Source organism: Leguminivora glycinivorella, chromosome 2 (genome assembly GCF_023078275.1).
Source record: "Leguminivora glycinivorella isolate SPB_JAAS2020 chromosome 2, LegGlyc_1.1, whole genome shotgun sequence".
Lineage (NCBI taxonomy): Eukaryota > Metazoa > Arthropoda > Insecta > Lepidoptera > Tortricidae > Leguminivora > Leguminivora glycinivorella.
Window position 1 is genome coordinate 9,477,076 of NC_062972.1, and position 16,002 is coordinate 9,493,077.

The 16,002-nt window shown below is 35.1% G+C and overlaps 3 protein-coding genes across 5 annotated transcripts in view; 2 read left to right on the forward strand and 1 right to left on the reverse strand.

The window, feature by feature from the left end:
• Positions 1 to 2,074: 2,074 nt before the first annotated feature.
• Positions 2,075 to 13,225, reverse strand: LOC125234353. Of its 2 annotated transcripts, none has more exons than XM_048140540.1 (3): positions 13,037 to 13,225; positions 6,230 to 6,361; positions 2,075 to 2,292 (listed from the first exon to the last, which is right to left on the reverse strand). In XM_048140540.1, exons 2-3 carry the CDS (start codon positions 6,356 to 6,358, stop codon positions 2,209 to 2,211), a joined length of 213 nt encoding a protein of 70 aa, XP_047996497.1. In that variant the 5' UTR covers positions 6,359 to 6,361; positions 13,037 to 13,225; the 3' UTR covers positions 2,075 to 2,208. The 2 variants fall into 2 exon arrangements, with proteins under 2 accessions (XP_047996497.1, XP_047996488.1); XM_048140531.1 differs by lacking the exon at positions 13,037 to 13,225 and adding an exon at positions 9,201 to 9,360.
• On the forward strand, positions 9,966 to 12,261 carry LOC125234334 (E3 ubiquitin-protein ligase RNF181-like). Of its 2 annotated transcripts, XM_048140516.1 has the most exons (4): positions 9,966 to 10,011; positions 10,487 to 10,688; positions 11,172 to 11,346; positions 11,867 to 12,261. In XM_048140516.1, the coding sequence occupies exons 2-4, from the start codon at positions 10,555 to 10,557 to the stop codon at positions 11,999 to 12,001; spliced, it is 444 nt and encodes a 147-aa protein (XP_047996473.1). In that variant the 5' UTR covers positions 9,966 to 10,011; positions 10,487 to 10,554; the 3' UTR covers positions 12,002 to 12,261. The 2 variants fall into 2 exon arrangements, with proteins under 2 accessions (XP_047996473.1, XP_047996470.1); XM_048140513.1 differs by lacking the exon at positions 9,966 to 10,011 and having other exon boundaries at positions 10,385 to 10,688.
• Positions 13,226 to 13,406: 181 nt separating the features above from the next.
• LOC125235578 overlaps positions 13,407 to 16,002 on the forward strand; it is a 32,841-nt gene continuing 30,245 nt past the window's right edge. The window contains exons 1-5 of the mRNA XM_048142178.1: positions 13,407 to 13,442; positions 13,839 to 13,954; positions 14,446 to 14,563; positions 15,082 to 15,132; positions 15,469 to 15,643. Coding sequence (XP_047998135.1) covers positions 13,426 to 13,442; positions 13,839 to 13,954; positions 14,446 to 14,563; positions 15,082 to 15,132; positions 15,469 to 15,643 — 477 coding nt within the window. The 5' untranslated portion in view covers positions 13,407 to 13,425. The remainder of the gene's footprint in view (positions 13,443 to 13,838; positions 13,955 to 14,445; positions 14,564 to 15,081; positions 15,133 to 15,468; positions 15,644 to 16,002) is intronic.

The following is a 16,002-nucleotide window of genomic DNA, read 5'->3' on the forward strand; positions in this document are numbered from 1 at the left end:
AGTTGTTTATTATGTAGGTACAAAACTCTAATTAAAATTTCATGACAAGATTGGATATAGTGTAAATTATACATTGTTTAGGCCTTTTTGTACAGGTCAATTCTCAAGAGTTGGTACGAATGGAACGAATAAGCGAATGAAAATATCTATGTGATAGATTAACCAGTAAAATGTGGCTCCTGACAATGAGGAGGCACACTCAAAGGTTATGACAAATGGCGCCACCTTATTAGTCCATTTCACAGATAAAGAATGTCATACGTGAGAGCGAGAAGACATTTTTTTCTCGGTCTCACATATGAATGACAGTGACATGCCTAGACACTTGCACAGACGCCGCCTGGCGGAATAGAATGTCGTGTGCCTCCTCATTGGAACTGTATACCGATACATCAGCCGACGTATTATGCTTCCAATTTTATCACTTATCCTCGTTGATAAAGCATCCGTCACGCTTTGGCAAATATGTCAGTGTGAGAGTGACAGATGTCTTATCCACGTAGATAAGTAATAAAATTGGAGGCATGATACGCCCTCAGGCGTATTATTATGGTTCCAATTTTATCACTTAACTATGTAGATAAAGTATCCGTCACGCTTTCGCAAGTATGTCAGTGTGATAGTGACAAAAATGTCTTATCCACGTGGATAAGTGATAAAGTTGCAAGCATGATACGCCGGCACCGGCAGGTGTTACTCAAACAATCAAAGTCTTGTTCATTCCTTCGAGCCACCTTTCGTGAATCCATACACATCAGGGGAGCTTTATTGATTTGTTTTACCGTTCTTGAAGATGTATTTTAATATTGCGACTTGTGATTTGTGAACCAACTTTATATTGTGTCTGTAAATGTAAGTATTATTTGAAAGTTAAGTTTGTAGGTATAGGACATTTTATAAAAGGACAGTTTTTAATTTCTGGGAAAGTATTTTATTTTCTGGGATAGGTAAATACTTGACGTCGACTTTATAAATTTTTATACTTAGGGAAGTAATGATTAAAAAATGTATGGTGCTCCAAATTAAAGTGAATGTATTATATAATAGGTATATTCCATACGGTTAAGGGTGAAGTCACGTCTATCAGCATCGAGCCGCATTTTATGTATGAGAAATTGTTAGTATGAAGACGCTTACGCATCGGAAAGCTGAAGGCATGCGTATGCGTGTTCATACAAACAGGCGATTTCTCATACACAAAATGCGGATCGATGCTGATAGATCCCCTAAGACTTTGCCATTAGTAATTCTATTTTTGTTAACAATTTTCTGATAGTGCTTGAATGTTATGCGAACAATATTGAAAATTTCTATTTGTAAGGATAATTTATTATATCCAGACTTAAAGTCAAATAAAGAAGGCTATAATGCTTCAATGATGTGTTAAATAATATTGGAACTGTTTGGAGTAAACGTACATATATTTTGGCCCCTTATATAACTGATTAGGGCATATTTAAGATAAGATAATTTAGTTTCTAAAATTTGTCTGTACCTAAATACGAAACGTTTTTTACTTTCATTACATTACATGTATATTTTATAAACTTACTTTAATTTATCGCCAATGATACCTAACTCAGTCAGGCGCATGATTTTTACTATAAAAATTATAATTTATAAATTTATTAAAAGGGGCTGCCCTTCACGGTTTATGAACGCTTTCTACCATGCCCGCGCCATCGCGCCAAACTTTATTAAAAAAAATGTCGTAAAGGGTCCAATATGCTGCGCTGTAGGTACAGTCAAAGAAAATGTGCCAAATATGTATTACGGCACACGGCTTTATTAGGTACCTACTTGTGTGGTAAGTTTGTGATACATATTTTTGACACTTTATCCGCATCTATATTTGTGTCGCTTAACTTCAAACATGGGTAAATCCATTCTGCTATAAGGCTGATTATCTCTCAGATCAATATTATATTTTTTTTAATATATTCAACCTTAGAGCAGAATGTATTTATCCAAGTTTGAAGTTAAAGCGACACGTTTAATACCTTAATATACCTACCTACAACAAGCTCAGTAAGAAGACCGCAAGATAGTGGTGATAATTATAAAGAAACAAGCGTACTTATTAATTTATATTTAAAATATTAACATTTTAGAATAACATAACTTTTACAAGTACGTAATTAAATTAATAAAATTAAAATGGCACCAAGTAGTGCTATATTAAATTACATTATGACTAGCTTAATGTACTTAGTTAAATCCCTTTCCGTCCACCATAGATTGGGCGCAATATTTCGGAAATTGTAACACTTTTAACAAGAAGTCCGTCAGCCCCTGAAACACACAAAACATTTTCAGTGAAAACACACTCGAGTGACCGTACGATTCCCTACGTTTATATTATAATATTATATTTATTTATTTGGAGATCCAACAGCTATGACATAAGTATATAAGACACAGTAATAGATACAGGACGCCAATTACAGGAACTCAAGAATTGTTAAACCCGCGTTGACGACAGACTAAGGTGTAAATTTATTTTGGACATATCTTCCCTAACAGCAGTTCAGAAGAGGTCAAGAGATTCGAGCCATATAAAATATGTATACAGAGTGTAATTTTTATAATCAACAATATTTTCATGATTTGATGGGCTGGCTATGTAATATAAAAATAATATATTTCCTTCAGTTTTACCTAGACTATCCTTTTCATTCTGCCTCGAGGACATTTAAAGTGTGAGCACACGTTGCCGCTATAATATTTAGGAAAGTTTTGAGTAAAATTAAGGTAGGTACCTACACTTTTTATTGGGTTTTTTTTTATTTTATTTTTTTTATTATTTATTTATTTGGGAAACATACAGCACATAATAATACATTAAGGTAAACAAACATAGTTAACTCATGAGCCAAAACAGTTTCCACTTATAGCTATTACAGAGTTCTTTGCTCCGAAAAATAATACAAGTAAAATAAAAATAAAAAGTTGACTTCAACAAGCAGGAATAAATAGTTTTACATGCATGATTAAAGTAAAGTAAAGTATTCAATCACAAATTTAGAATTTGGAAATGAATATGAATATACAAATCTACAATTTAACACAAAACAACTTAACAATTGCAACATAAATTTAACGTTATACAATGGCAACATCAATTTAATTTTAACGTTGAGTATAAAAGGAAGATATAATTTAACTCAATTTGTTAATATTATTATTTTCTTTCTTTCTTTTATTTTATTTAATTTTTTTTTAATTTTGTTTAATGACAGAAACAAATCTATTATACTTATGCTGGAACAAATCAATTTTCGAAAACTTCTTATTGTATGTATTGCAGGCTCTTGTTAGATATTTGTTGTTGACATACTTTTTGCGACTGAATGGGACAGATTAGGGTTGCAAAAGAACGGTTTTTTTTTTCTGGTTTGAAAAAAAAAAACATGAAAAAAAACCGTGAAAAAAAACAGTTTTTTTTCTGGAGTATGTTTTTTTTCTAAAGTACGAAATCTCAAAATTTGCAAAGTAGTTAATACTTCTATACGGGTTTTTAGACTTAATGTTAACTATTAAACGAATTTAATCAAATAAATTTAATTTCTGGTCTTATAAAAGTAACATTTACGAAATCTGTAGTTGGTATAGTTATCACTATTTACTATTGGCAACACCACCGCTACACGCAGCATAGGGGATTCCCCAATAAACGTTTGTATACTGAATGTTAATTGAATTAAAATGTACGTTATTGTTATTGAAACACGTTACAACTCACGAAAAACCGTTATTGTCGTATGATTTGTTCATTTGAATAAAAATCATATTTAGAAAAAAAACCATGGTGCTCGGTTTTTTTTTTCATGTTTTTTTTTTCATGTTTTTTTTCACAATTCTGAAAAAAAACATTTGGTTTTTTTCTATTTACAACCCTAGGACAGATAACAAAGCGGTGGAACGTGTGCGATACGTGGGACATTTAAATTAGACTTTGCTTAATAGTTCTTCTGAGTCAGTTAAATTATTCAATAATTTAAACAAGAAAATTACATCACGTTTTTCTCTTCGCACTTCAAGGGACTCAAAATTCTCGGGTTTAAAAGACTGAAACTTATACTTCATACGTTGAAGAAATTTTTTTTTAATTCTTTCTAATGAATTAATGTGTACTGAAAAATGAGGACTCCAGACTGTAGATGCATATTCCAAATTTGACCTTACATATGCATTATATAATAGAAGTAGCGTCGTAGGGTTTTTGAAATCCTTACTTTGCCTAAAAATGAAACCTAGCATTTTGTAAGCCTTAGATGTTATCTTGTCAACGTGTGACACCAACTGAATTTCGCTGTCTAAATATACACCTAAATCTCTAACCTCAGTAACTCTAGTAAGTGGTTGGTTTCCAATGGTATAGTTAAAGATTATAGGATTGCATTTACGTGTAAAAGTAATAATTGAACACTTCTTTATGTTTAAATACAGGTTATTAATTAAACAATAGTTACCTAATCTGTTAAGGTCATTCTGTAAATTGACACAATCAGCCTCGGACTTCACAACAGAAAATATCTTGGTATCGTCAGCATACAATAATACTTTAGAATTTATAAAACAGTTAATTACATCATTGATGTATATGTTAAATAGCAGTGGCCCTAAATGGGAGCCCTGCGGAACCCCTGAAGTAATAGGCACGAAACTAGAAGTGTACCCTTTAATAGTTACCGGTTGGGTTCTGTATCAACTAAAAGATTAGTTTAGTAGGGAATATTAATTAAGGAGGTAATCCTTAAATATTTCCAGTTATAAAAAAAATTGGTTGTCTGTAAAGTCGGTTTACGGACGGTAGTTTAACGTGATAACGTCAAACATTACAGTAGTATAGACAGGGGCGGTCAGAGTATAGCAAAAGGGGCCCGATTCTGGGACTTTTTTCACGTTTTTTTATTTATTTATTTATTTATTAAAAATACACAAAAATTAACAGTATTTCACCAAAGCACTTATGTGGTAATATAATTATGTACATGTTAAATTGACATAGATAAAAGCAAACACACTTAAAAGTTAAACTATGGTTATTACATTAATCACCTAAGGAGTGTAGAGTCTATGAACCTTAAGAGTTTTCTGTAAAACACACCAACACTATCAGCAAATATGTCAATATCGTCTGTCTCCAACATGATGCGGTTAAGAGCAGCTCGGGCTCGAGCGGTGCGCCGGCCGCCGCGAACAGGCGCCGCCGCCGCCGCGCCGGCACCGCGCCCGGCATGCCAACCACCACATTCGCTCTTGGCACTTGCAGCCCCATTCTCTCAAGCACGGATGCGTCATCTACTCTATGGTGAAACAGTTGGCGGTAATGCATAATATGCAGCAGTTTCCGTCTGGTTTCTAGAGTTTGAAGACCAACCATTCCTGTTACGAATAGAGATGGATACATATATCCTGGGTAATATCCGTACAGTCGTTTGTAAATGTGCCTACAGAACTTCCTCCGCACTCTTTCTAGCATAGTGTTTTGTTCTTATTAGAAAGAATGCATTAAAATAAGCATCTTTTATAAATTAAAGTTTTTTTTTAAAACCTACTAATTTAGGAGTTAAGAGTGGTGCAAAGTTGCAAAATTTTCCCGTAGCATTACTAAGGCGCCAGAGACAGAAAGCGATATCGACGGGGCCCCGCTTATTACAGAAACTGCACAGAATAGGAGCCTTCGGCCGTTTGAAGATACCTAACGAACCTAACCTATACCTAATTACCTATATAAAAGTCGTCATTTTGTATCCTAGACCGTTTGCGAGACACGCGTTAATTTTATTAAAGTGCTAGTGCCATTTACTAATCTTAGAACCCTAATATCTCAGTAAATATTAATGGAGAAGAAAAAGTTTATATAACAAAACATCCTTATTTAAACGTGTTCTATATGATTTATCACGTCAATAACCTCCTGTATATGACTTACAGCTTTTCTAATTATAGTCCAGACAAATTTATTTATTTTTATTAAGAGGTTATTTTTATAACTGGGAATATTTAAGGATTACCTCCTTAAATACGTAAAAACTACGTTGAACACTTAAGGCAAAAAAAGTGTACTTAGAAATTAAAGTGGCAAAACTGGCAACATCGTAGTGCCGTCCCATTCAAATCATTTGGTGTGAGAGATCTGGATGACACTTTTTAATTTCTACTTTTGCCAGGCTGTAATTTCTGCTTGTGAATTTAATTTAGTTAATATTAAAGATAGACGTACCGTTAAAGGTTCTATGCAGACTGTGAAGGGGATGAGAATTATATAAAATCCGGCGGCGATGCCCGCGACCCAGAATCCTATGAAAATGAGGATCAGCAGCCATATGATGGAGAACAACACGTTGCCCATGATCTGGAAATAAATAATTTTCAATTTAGCATATAAATATAAATTAACATTCATCATACAAGTATCTACCTAATACTAGCAACAATGGAGTCCCAGAGAATTTAGATATTGGTTTCCGTATATTTTTTATACGGACTTTTAAAACTTTTTATCTTTGCCTTCCGTGCAGACTAATCTAACTGCAAATTCATAATTAATTATATCTAATTAAAATAACATTGAAGTGATTAGTGGATACTGATACTGGTGATTAGTTAATACATTTGATGCAAGTCTAGTGTATTGGGCCGGGGTTTGCAGACCGCTGGCGTAGGAGGATACATGTAATCAGATTAAAATTTTTTTGGTGGACATTTCAGTTTTGTACAAAGTAATGTGACTGAATTTGTGTCTATGTATAAAGATTAAAGGATTTAGTATCGGGCGTTGCCACTGATAAAGTTAGATATTCAAATAGGTTATCGGGGACCGGATTTAACAACATTACACACATATTTCATGTCTAAAAATAATTAGAAAGATAGGTGCTAGTCAGGTCAAACCAGAAGCATCAAATCTATATTTCAGCAAATCTACTCTCTTGCTTCTAATTTATTAGTCCTTATTTGATATTTTCGAAATTATACGCACAATGTTACCTACATTAAATAAATGAAATTTATTTCGTAAGGTTTTTTTTATGAAGATGTAAAACTATGACTTGTTGTAAATGAAGCATACAATCAAGTTTAACGTGTTCGCTGAAAATTACGTAAAAGTCCGCTGGTAACGAATACTTTCCTGATGAAGGACACGTTATCTTATCGGGTCATATTTACATTTTTACTAACCCCCGATTATACGACGGGCAGTGATAGTTTGATAAGTAGCGCTACATATTTTATCCACCAAAACCGCAAAAAGAAATATCAGACTAATAACAGTCGAATTGGCCTTCGTAATTGATTGAGATTCGGCGCGGTCAGCAAAATGCAACTTCAACGACAGCAATGTTACAGCTCTGTGTCCAATGGACAATACCGTAGTAAAGTATTTTCTGAAAACCCCATTGTCATTCTATTGGTAAAGGCTGTAAAGGTTTCAAACTGTTTAATTAGCAAGTACCTATCATAAATAAAACAAGCATCCTTTAATGGAATGCTTAGGAGCGTTAGCAATTCTCGATGTTTATATATGCTCCATGGTCGAGCGTGATCTACCTATCCAAGTTAGGCAAACAAGTTGTTTATTTTAGGAATGCTATTTTAAATTCAGCAGTTAACAAGTTATTCACCTCGACTGTAATTAACAAACTAGAGTTGAAAAACCGGCCAAGAGCGTGTCGGGCCACGCTCAGTGTAGGGTTCCGTAGTTTTCCGTATTTTTCTCAAAAACTAAAGTTCAAAATAATTTTCCTAGAAAGGCTTTATAAAGTTCTACTTTTGTGATTTTTTTCATATTTTTTAAACATATGGTTCAAAAGTTAGAGGGGGGGGGCGCACTTTTTTTTCCTTTAGGAGCGATTATTTCCGAAAATATTAATATCATCAAAAAACAATCTTAGAAAACCCTTATTCATTTTTAAATACCTATCCAACAATATATCACACGTTGGGGTTGGAATGAAAACAAAAATCAGCCTCCACTTTACATGTAGGGGGGATACCCTAATAAAACATTTTTTTCCATTTTTTTTTTTGCACTTTGTTGGCGTGATTGATATACATATTGGTACCAAATTTCAGCTTTCTAGTGCTAACGGTTACTGAGATTATCCGCGGACGGACGGACGGACAGACAGACATGGCGAAACTATAAGGGTTCCTAGTTGACTACGGAACCCTAAAGAACCCAAGATGACTATTAAATCAGAGCTGAATCGTTCTAAATGTTCTAATGTAAGCTCTCGACATGACGTTGAAACAGAGTGTAATAACTTTGATAAGATACTTCAAACAAAATATTCTAGAAATAGTGAATAATTAAATAACGTGAGACGTAGGTAGTATGAATCAACGCGCGGAAAACCTAGAATTCCGCTTCGTAAATATGAATGAGCCCTCGCACGCGCATAGATGCGCCAACGCCATGCAACCACGGATATATCTATCTATCTATATAGATAGCGGTAAACACGGGGTCATTGGATAGATTCATGGTTGCTCCACCATAGGTGCCAAGTGAGTGCATCGGAAATGCAGCGCGCGTCGTATAACGGTTGTTACTACGCTCTTTTAAAGAGCGTGGGAGATAAACCCACATTTTATCTATTCTACAAGTAGGAATTTGTATTTGTTTAGAACTATAATGTTGATTTGAGTAGTTTTATAGTGCCCCACTTCCTTTTCTAGTAGTTAATAACGTGTAGGAATAGATGAAGTCATCGTTAGACTCGTACGTAATACTGCGACTCATCAGGCTAAGAGACTGTGGCATGCACTTGCTAAGGTCACGATTAACGAGCGATAAAAATATTTTTGGACACTGATTATTATCATTTCTGCCAACGTTGTCTAGCGGAATAAATCTCTATTCATTATAGAACCTCAACGTGAAGAATCAAATTTGCTATTGTATTTGTAAAACTATAATTTATCGCAAAATTTGGCCTATATTTTATATCACAGACGAAGGAAGTAATGTCGGCAGTAAATAAATTAAGATACCGCCAGTGCCTCCTTATCATCGACTCAAAAATTGGTTAAATATTCCCAAAATGTACAAAGTTTTCTGTGATACTTAAGTACACATATTTATGATGATTGGTAACACACTAAATACCTATAAACGCAACTGCTACTTATAGTATATATATTTTATCACAACTTCTAAACAGGTAAATTGCGGCACAACAACGACTCACCGGTTTAGTAAGTCCTAATAGCGTCACAAAACGTAGCGTACGACCGGTCAAGGCACGGGCCGCTGCAAGACTGCCGACGACGTAATAACAACACTTCTTGTTTCTTTCATAAATACCATACCCTTATCTGGTGACGGTACGTTAGCGCTCCGTGTAACTGTTTACTACGGTTGTAGTTACGTTTAGGCAGGTACCTATATCGATACAATACAGCCAACACTCCTATGCGATATGCCATATCAGTTCCTATGATTCATCGTAAAAAATACCTTTGGACTTGCTTTTGATCAAGGAAGTTTATTTTACTAAGCTTCTGTAGGCTAAACTTAGGTGATGTGAGAATATATATAACTATGATTGTACTGTGCAGTTTTTTTTTCAATAGAGTAGATTTAATAGAGAGTAGAGACATGTAAGTAATACAGATTGGCAACCCGTAAAAGTAGCAGCACGTAAGTTTAGCTCTGACCGTTTTTGCGCAGAAGTCAAAAACAGGTCTCTCAGGGGATTACAGAGGACGAAGGGTATGCTTTGTTTATTTTCTCATTGATGCGTCCCCATGCGCAACTATCCCCTCCACATTTCACTCAGCGCCTCAGCGCTAAACTTACGTCACACCTCTGACACTGGCGGTCAAATATATTGAAAGAGGCGCATTCCTAGCACACAGTCTTTATTAGCTCGTGTAGGTGACATGCGCGGATCCAGGGGGGGGGTCATGACTCCCCCCCCTGGAGCCTAGGTTGGCCATACAAATACACCAATGACCACGTGATCCCCCCCCCTGGGCACGAAGCTGGATCCGCGCTTGGTAAGTGAACGCGTACTATGCTTGTATGAGTGAAATATGATAGGTCGATTGTTCGTGTTTTTGACAGGCGGTAACTGTAAGGTAACCAAGAGGGGGTGGGCGGCACTTTCACCGGGGAGCGGGAGTGGCCATACTGTGCGATAGTACTCTTTATTTTAGTGCTAACACATGCCCGCACCGCACCAAGATCATCCACCTATATATTTTTCTGTAAGAGAGCGAAAAAGGGTTATTTGTTTTGTTTCTCGCTCTTACCTGAAAAAATTCCAAGGTCGCTGTGCGGTACAGTCGTGTGTTAGCTACATAAGTGATGTGATAATTGATGTAAACTGATGTAGTATTGGAACGACCTCTGTGGTTATGATAGAGTGACAGTGACATTTTCGCGCTGTCATTCTTTGAAATTTTTGAGTCACTTTCAATCAAAACAACGAAATTCGTAAAGCTAAAAGTTATTTAAATTTAAATTTTTAAGGTTCATTTGTTCCATCACTCAACGTGTTTCATTAATCGTGCCCCTTCACCCGAACTCAGGAAGTAGATATGGCAGGTTACTTTGAAGAAATGGGCTGGAGAGAACTAGAAGAAGGAGAGGCACCAAATCACTTGCTGCATATGGCAAGATTCCTAGTAGACTTTGGTTTATATGAAGACAACTTTACTGGAGAGTGGCCGAGGTATGTATAATACAAGATTAGTTTCATCTGAGGGCCTGGCGATTGTTAAAGTGGATAATATAATAAATACATTAAATACCTTACTATTAACACGCTGGAGGCCGCATTTCTCGTTGAATTATCATAAAGTGGTATTTTGGCTGTTTGTATAAGTATTTATCTAGTTTTCATGTAAACGTAATTATAAACATTGATGAATAAAACAAAGAAGTGAAAATTATTCCTTGGGAAGAAGTGCTGTCTGTAGGTGTCGACTGTTATATTTGAGTTCCTTTTTGCGTAATCATTCCTCTCATTATTTGGGTCAGTATAAGTAAATTCTTGAAGTTGAAATTAACCTACTTTTCTATTTCTGCTTGAGCTCAAATCTTTCACACCATGTAAACTTGGGAACAGTGTCAACTGTGTGATAAAACAATATAAACATGTTTAAATATTTTGCCATATTAAAATAATTATTTTTATTTTGTACCACAATTTCAGACTACCTCCACCAGCTGCAAAGGAAGCTGTTGACAACCTGCCAGAAATTACTATTGATGATTCTGGGAAGGATTGTCCAATATGCTTAAAGAAGTTTAATCCTGGAGAGAAGGCTAAACAAATGCCATGTAAACATATTTTCCACAGCACTTGCATTCTGACCTGGTTAGCCAAAGTAAGTGATTTTGATTATAAATTTTTTAATTAAACGAAAAATTCACACTTCCGGCAGGACTCGAACCTACAACCTTCTGCATTGCCAGGGCAGCCGTTATGACCAACTTAGCTATGCAGATTTGCTAGATGTGTGCAATTTTTTCCATTCCTTGCCTCAATTCCTAAATGCCTTAGTTAAGCTTATACAGGGTGCCCGGTAATTAATGGACAACCTTTTAAAACTCTCGACTCTCGAAAACAAGGCAACTTTTACTAAACCTTAATAATCGATTTTCTGGACCAATATAACCTCTTGGTGGTTTAAAGGTTGTCCATTAATTACCGGGCACCTGGTATATTTCTATGATTTATAAAGGGGATATAAGCATAATTCTATTGTTTTGACCATTTGACAGTAGGTATTATTGTATTTTATAATGTTTTGCACATTGTTGTTTTGGACTTTATTACTTTTTGTTAAGGTTTAATCTGATGTCTAGGTAGCAAATAAATGTATATTTATTTATTTGTATTTTCAGACAAATTCATGTCCATTTTGCCGATTTGAGCTTCCTACAGACAACAATGGATATGAAGCATTTAAAAAGGAAAAGAAGAGAGCAGAGCAGCGGAAAGAAGACCTAGATACTCTTCATAATTCAATGTTTAGTTGATTTCATCATAAAGTAATAAGCAGGTAACTTAAAAATATCCATTAAAGCATGTTCTATTACAAATTGCCTAATGGCTCTATTGAGTATCAGACACAATACCAATTTATAAAGGATATTAATAATAGCTAAATATTTTTTTCTTTCCATCAATTTAATCAATTTAAAATATACATTCCCACTATTGCTAAATGATGGGTTAAAATTATACAGTTTGGGACATAAAATATGTTGGTGTCTTTATTAGATTAATTTTATTCTTATTTTAGGGGTTATGGATTAATGTTATGATACTATACATATACAATTTATATAAGAATAAATTTTAGTCATGTCAGTTTTCTGAAAATTAAGTGTTAAATACCTACATTATTAGTCTCAAAAGAGAAGTACAATATTTTGTATTGTTTTTTATTAATAAATTAATTTATGTTTAAATGAAAGTTTTATTATAAATATGTTAAGACTCGGTTCAGCTTGCCCTTACAAAATTCACCTATATTTTCACAGAACTGCCTTATAAGTAGGATCAACCAGTTTTGTAATTGTTTACTTATATAAGCTTAAATATATAATTGTGGATACATATATTAATAGGAAATATTTCGGCATGGTTCTGCTGCCAGAGAGCAGCACTATATCACACAGAGAATCTTAGAGTAGATAAGTAATACATACTGACTGAGTCACTTTTTTGAAAAGTTTGACTAAGACATTGATGCAAGGTGAACCACATTCGGCGTTGCTTCCTTGTGACACTTATGTACCTACACATTAATAAGTGCGACAAAGGGGCATCACCTCGTTTACAAGCTAATGGCACTCTCTGAGCAGAATTTTGCGTAATATCCCCTATTAGACTTAAGGATACATTTATCATGTAAAGCATACGGAAAGTAAAAATATTTAGAAATTGTCACAGAACACCCACTAGAAGCCTAATGCAAGCGATATTGTTCGAGACGCAAAGTGGAAACTGTAAACTTACCTCCAAAGATATAAGTGCTTACCTGAGGAGTTTGTTTGATTACAACTTACCTATTATAGCAAATCTGTAAGTCAGTTTTCAACTCATTAAACTACTGCATGAACTCATGAGTACAAAGTCAAGCATATTCTTGAAAGCTCTTTATGATCACTTCTTCACGTATGACCACAGGCTGTGAACTATCAGTAGCTGTTGATTAAGAATATTTCTAGGTGCTAACAATATCCCATTTAATATTTATAATTTAGTGTATCGTGATTTTACGTGTTTATATGTTAACAACAAAATAAGATTTGCATAAACAAATAAAACCTACTTGATTTAACACAAAACTTTTAAAATCGGAATTTAAAAATATTTGTAAAACATGACATTGTCTAAATGTCATTGATAATAATTGTAAATATTTTTATAAAATAATATAGAAAATTGCAAAAAAATGAGTAAAAAGAAAGGGTAAGTGATTTTATTTTATAACATAATAACGAATGTTGGTAACTACATATTTGTTTTATGATTCGGTTCTAAGTTTTTGTCTCGCTCGACATTATTGAATGGTTCAGAGTACTTAGCTAAATGTACAAACGCAAAATGTAAAACGCGATAATATCGTTAGCTGCATATATCGCTCTTTCGTGTGGCTGCGAGAGCCAGGAATAAAATTTTCGTTATCTGTCTGTATCAAACGAATAAAGAAGAACGACTCGGGAGAGGCAGCAGAAATTTAATTATCGAGGTAGGCCGTACCTAGGCCGAGAACCTCTGTAGCTACTTATAAGAAGATTCATATAATAAGTAGGTACTAGGTAGGTACCTATATATTTATACATAAACCCCCATGGACTGTTTCAGTACTTGCAAATGTCCTCCACATCTCCAGCAGTTCTGCAAACATTCACAGCACAAGCGCGTCGAGCACATTGACGTTGAAGATGTCATCCAAGCACTCGCCAACGATGAAATCCAATGTGAGTCATTTATTTTATTGTACCTAATACTTCTTGGCCTTGTGCTGCCAGTTTACCATACATAACACATTATTACCTAGGGTAAATTGCCAGTAACTGGCCAGTGTCAAATAACTGGCCATCCTATACTAAAAATAAATTCTCTTTACATATAAATATAGCTCATTTTTACCAAAAAATCCTATTACTGGCCACCTTTCAGGAACTGGCCAAGTAATACTAAAATGAATTATGTTTATCAGTATACGTACAGAGTTTATATTTAGTACAAGGTGGCCATCAGGTACTGGCAATTTACCCTATCTCTTTCTTGCGTTGTCTTGGCTTTTTTTGCTACGAGTGTCAGGCCCGAAATTTGACGTATTATATTTCTACGAAAGCGATTCTGTTCTATCTGTTCATCCAACTCATGAAAGCTGAGGCCTTATATGGGTTTGGTTTCTTTGGTTATCTATTGATTAAAATAAACTAATTTCTTATTTTTATTACAGCAAAAGACAAGTCAGCTAAGAAAGCACTTAATGTCCCAACGAATTTTAAAACAAAGCCGTTTAAACCGCGGCACTTCAAGGATACCTGTGTGCCCATGAGACCTTCAATGCACACCAGGTAATATTTTTATAGGAGAAAACACCTAACCTAGTTCAACCAATGCTTACTTTGGGGCTAAGTCGATCTGTGTGTATCAACATGTGAAACATGTCCTCTAATGTTTATTGAATAAATAATCGCTTTGTTCGGACTTCCTAACGAGGCCTACCTTGGAATGTGTTGTCATTGTTTTGAAATACATACATATCACGCCTGTATCCCATAAAGGGGTAGGCAGAGCACATGGACACACACAAACATATGCACGTGGTTTTGAAATACCTACGTGAAATATTCTTTCTTGCCTTTTTTAACCTTTTAATCGCTTTCTTTCATCGAGCGTGCTCGTGTTACCGCCTTAGTATAGATAGAGTTATACGAAGACTTCTTATTTTTAGATTTCCGTGAAATAAATCTCATTGGGCAAATCAGTAAGAATCTAGTTCTTTAGATCATACGAACTTTGACTAGACTTTTACAAAACATTTTTAATGGAAAATATCAAGCAAGCTAATGCAAACAATTTATGATTCCAGATTGCGCTACATAACCCACTGTCCTACAGAAGCCAATGATGGCAAGGCAAGGTAAGGTTTCTAGACTTTCTAGACTAAATATTTGTATCTATAGGTTCATTGGAAAAGATAAGTTTTAAGCCCATCTTAAAGGCCGGCAACGCACCTCCGACACCTCTGGTGTTTCGGGTGTCCATGGGCGGCGGTGATCGCTTACCATCAGGCGACCTGTCAGCTCGTTTGCCTCCTATCCCATAAAAAAAGAGGTTTCGAGGTTGAGTGGTAGAGAATGCTTTAAAGCATTAAGTCCGCCTTTTGGTACTGCCAGAGTTTTCTTTCGTGCAATAAAGATTAAATAAATATATGTCGAGCAAATGTAATTGACATCCTAAATGTTGTATTTGGCAGAAACATCTACATGAGCCGCGATTTCGGCTCCTCGTCAGAAGAAGAACTCGTGCAATCGGGGCAGAAGAAGTTCAAGAAGAAAGTCCGGTATTACGACCTCAGTCCGGGCGACATCCACCTCACGACTCCGTGTCCCGTCGTGAAACACACCGCGTCTGATGATTTTATTGTTGACGTAAGTTTAAAAAAATATTTTTGAATTAAGTACAGTCAAGTGTAAATGGGTGTACACATCTTACTCAAAAATATGTCCCATAGCATCTTAGTCCGGTGTAATAAGAGCGTAGTACCATATTTATGAGACGATTATTTCGATACATATTTTTGCACTTGACTGTACCTATGTATTAGCAAAGACGTATGTTACTCCGTATAGACAGATAAAGTCTAAGAAAAAAACGTACCTCAGAACCATACAGAAAAAGGTTTCGGTGGCCTAGATGGCGTTAAACCTTTGGGGGACGCTCGGCTAGATGGCGCTAATATTAATATTTGACATTTTAACACATATCAAGCTAAGAATATGGGACAAAT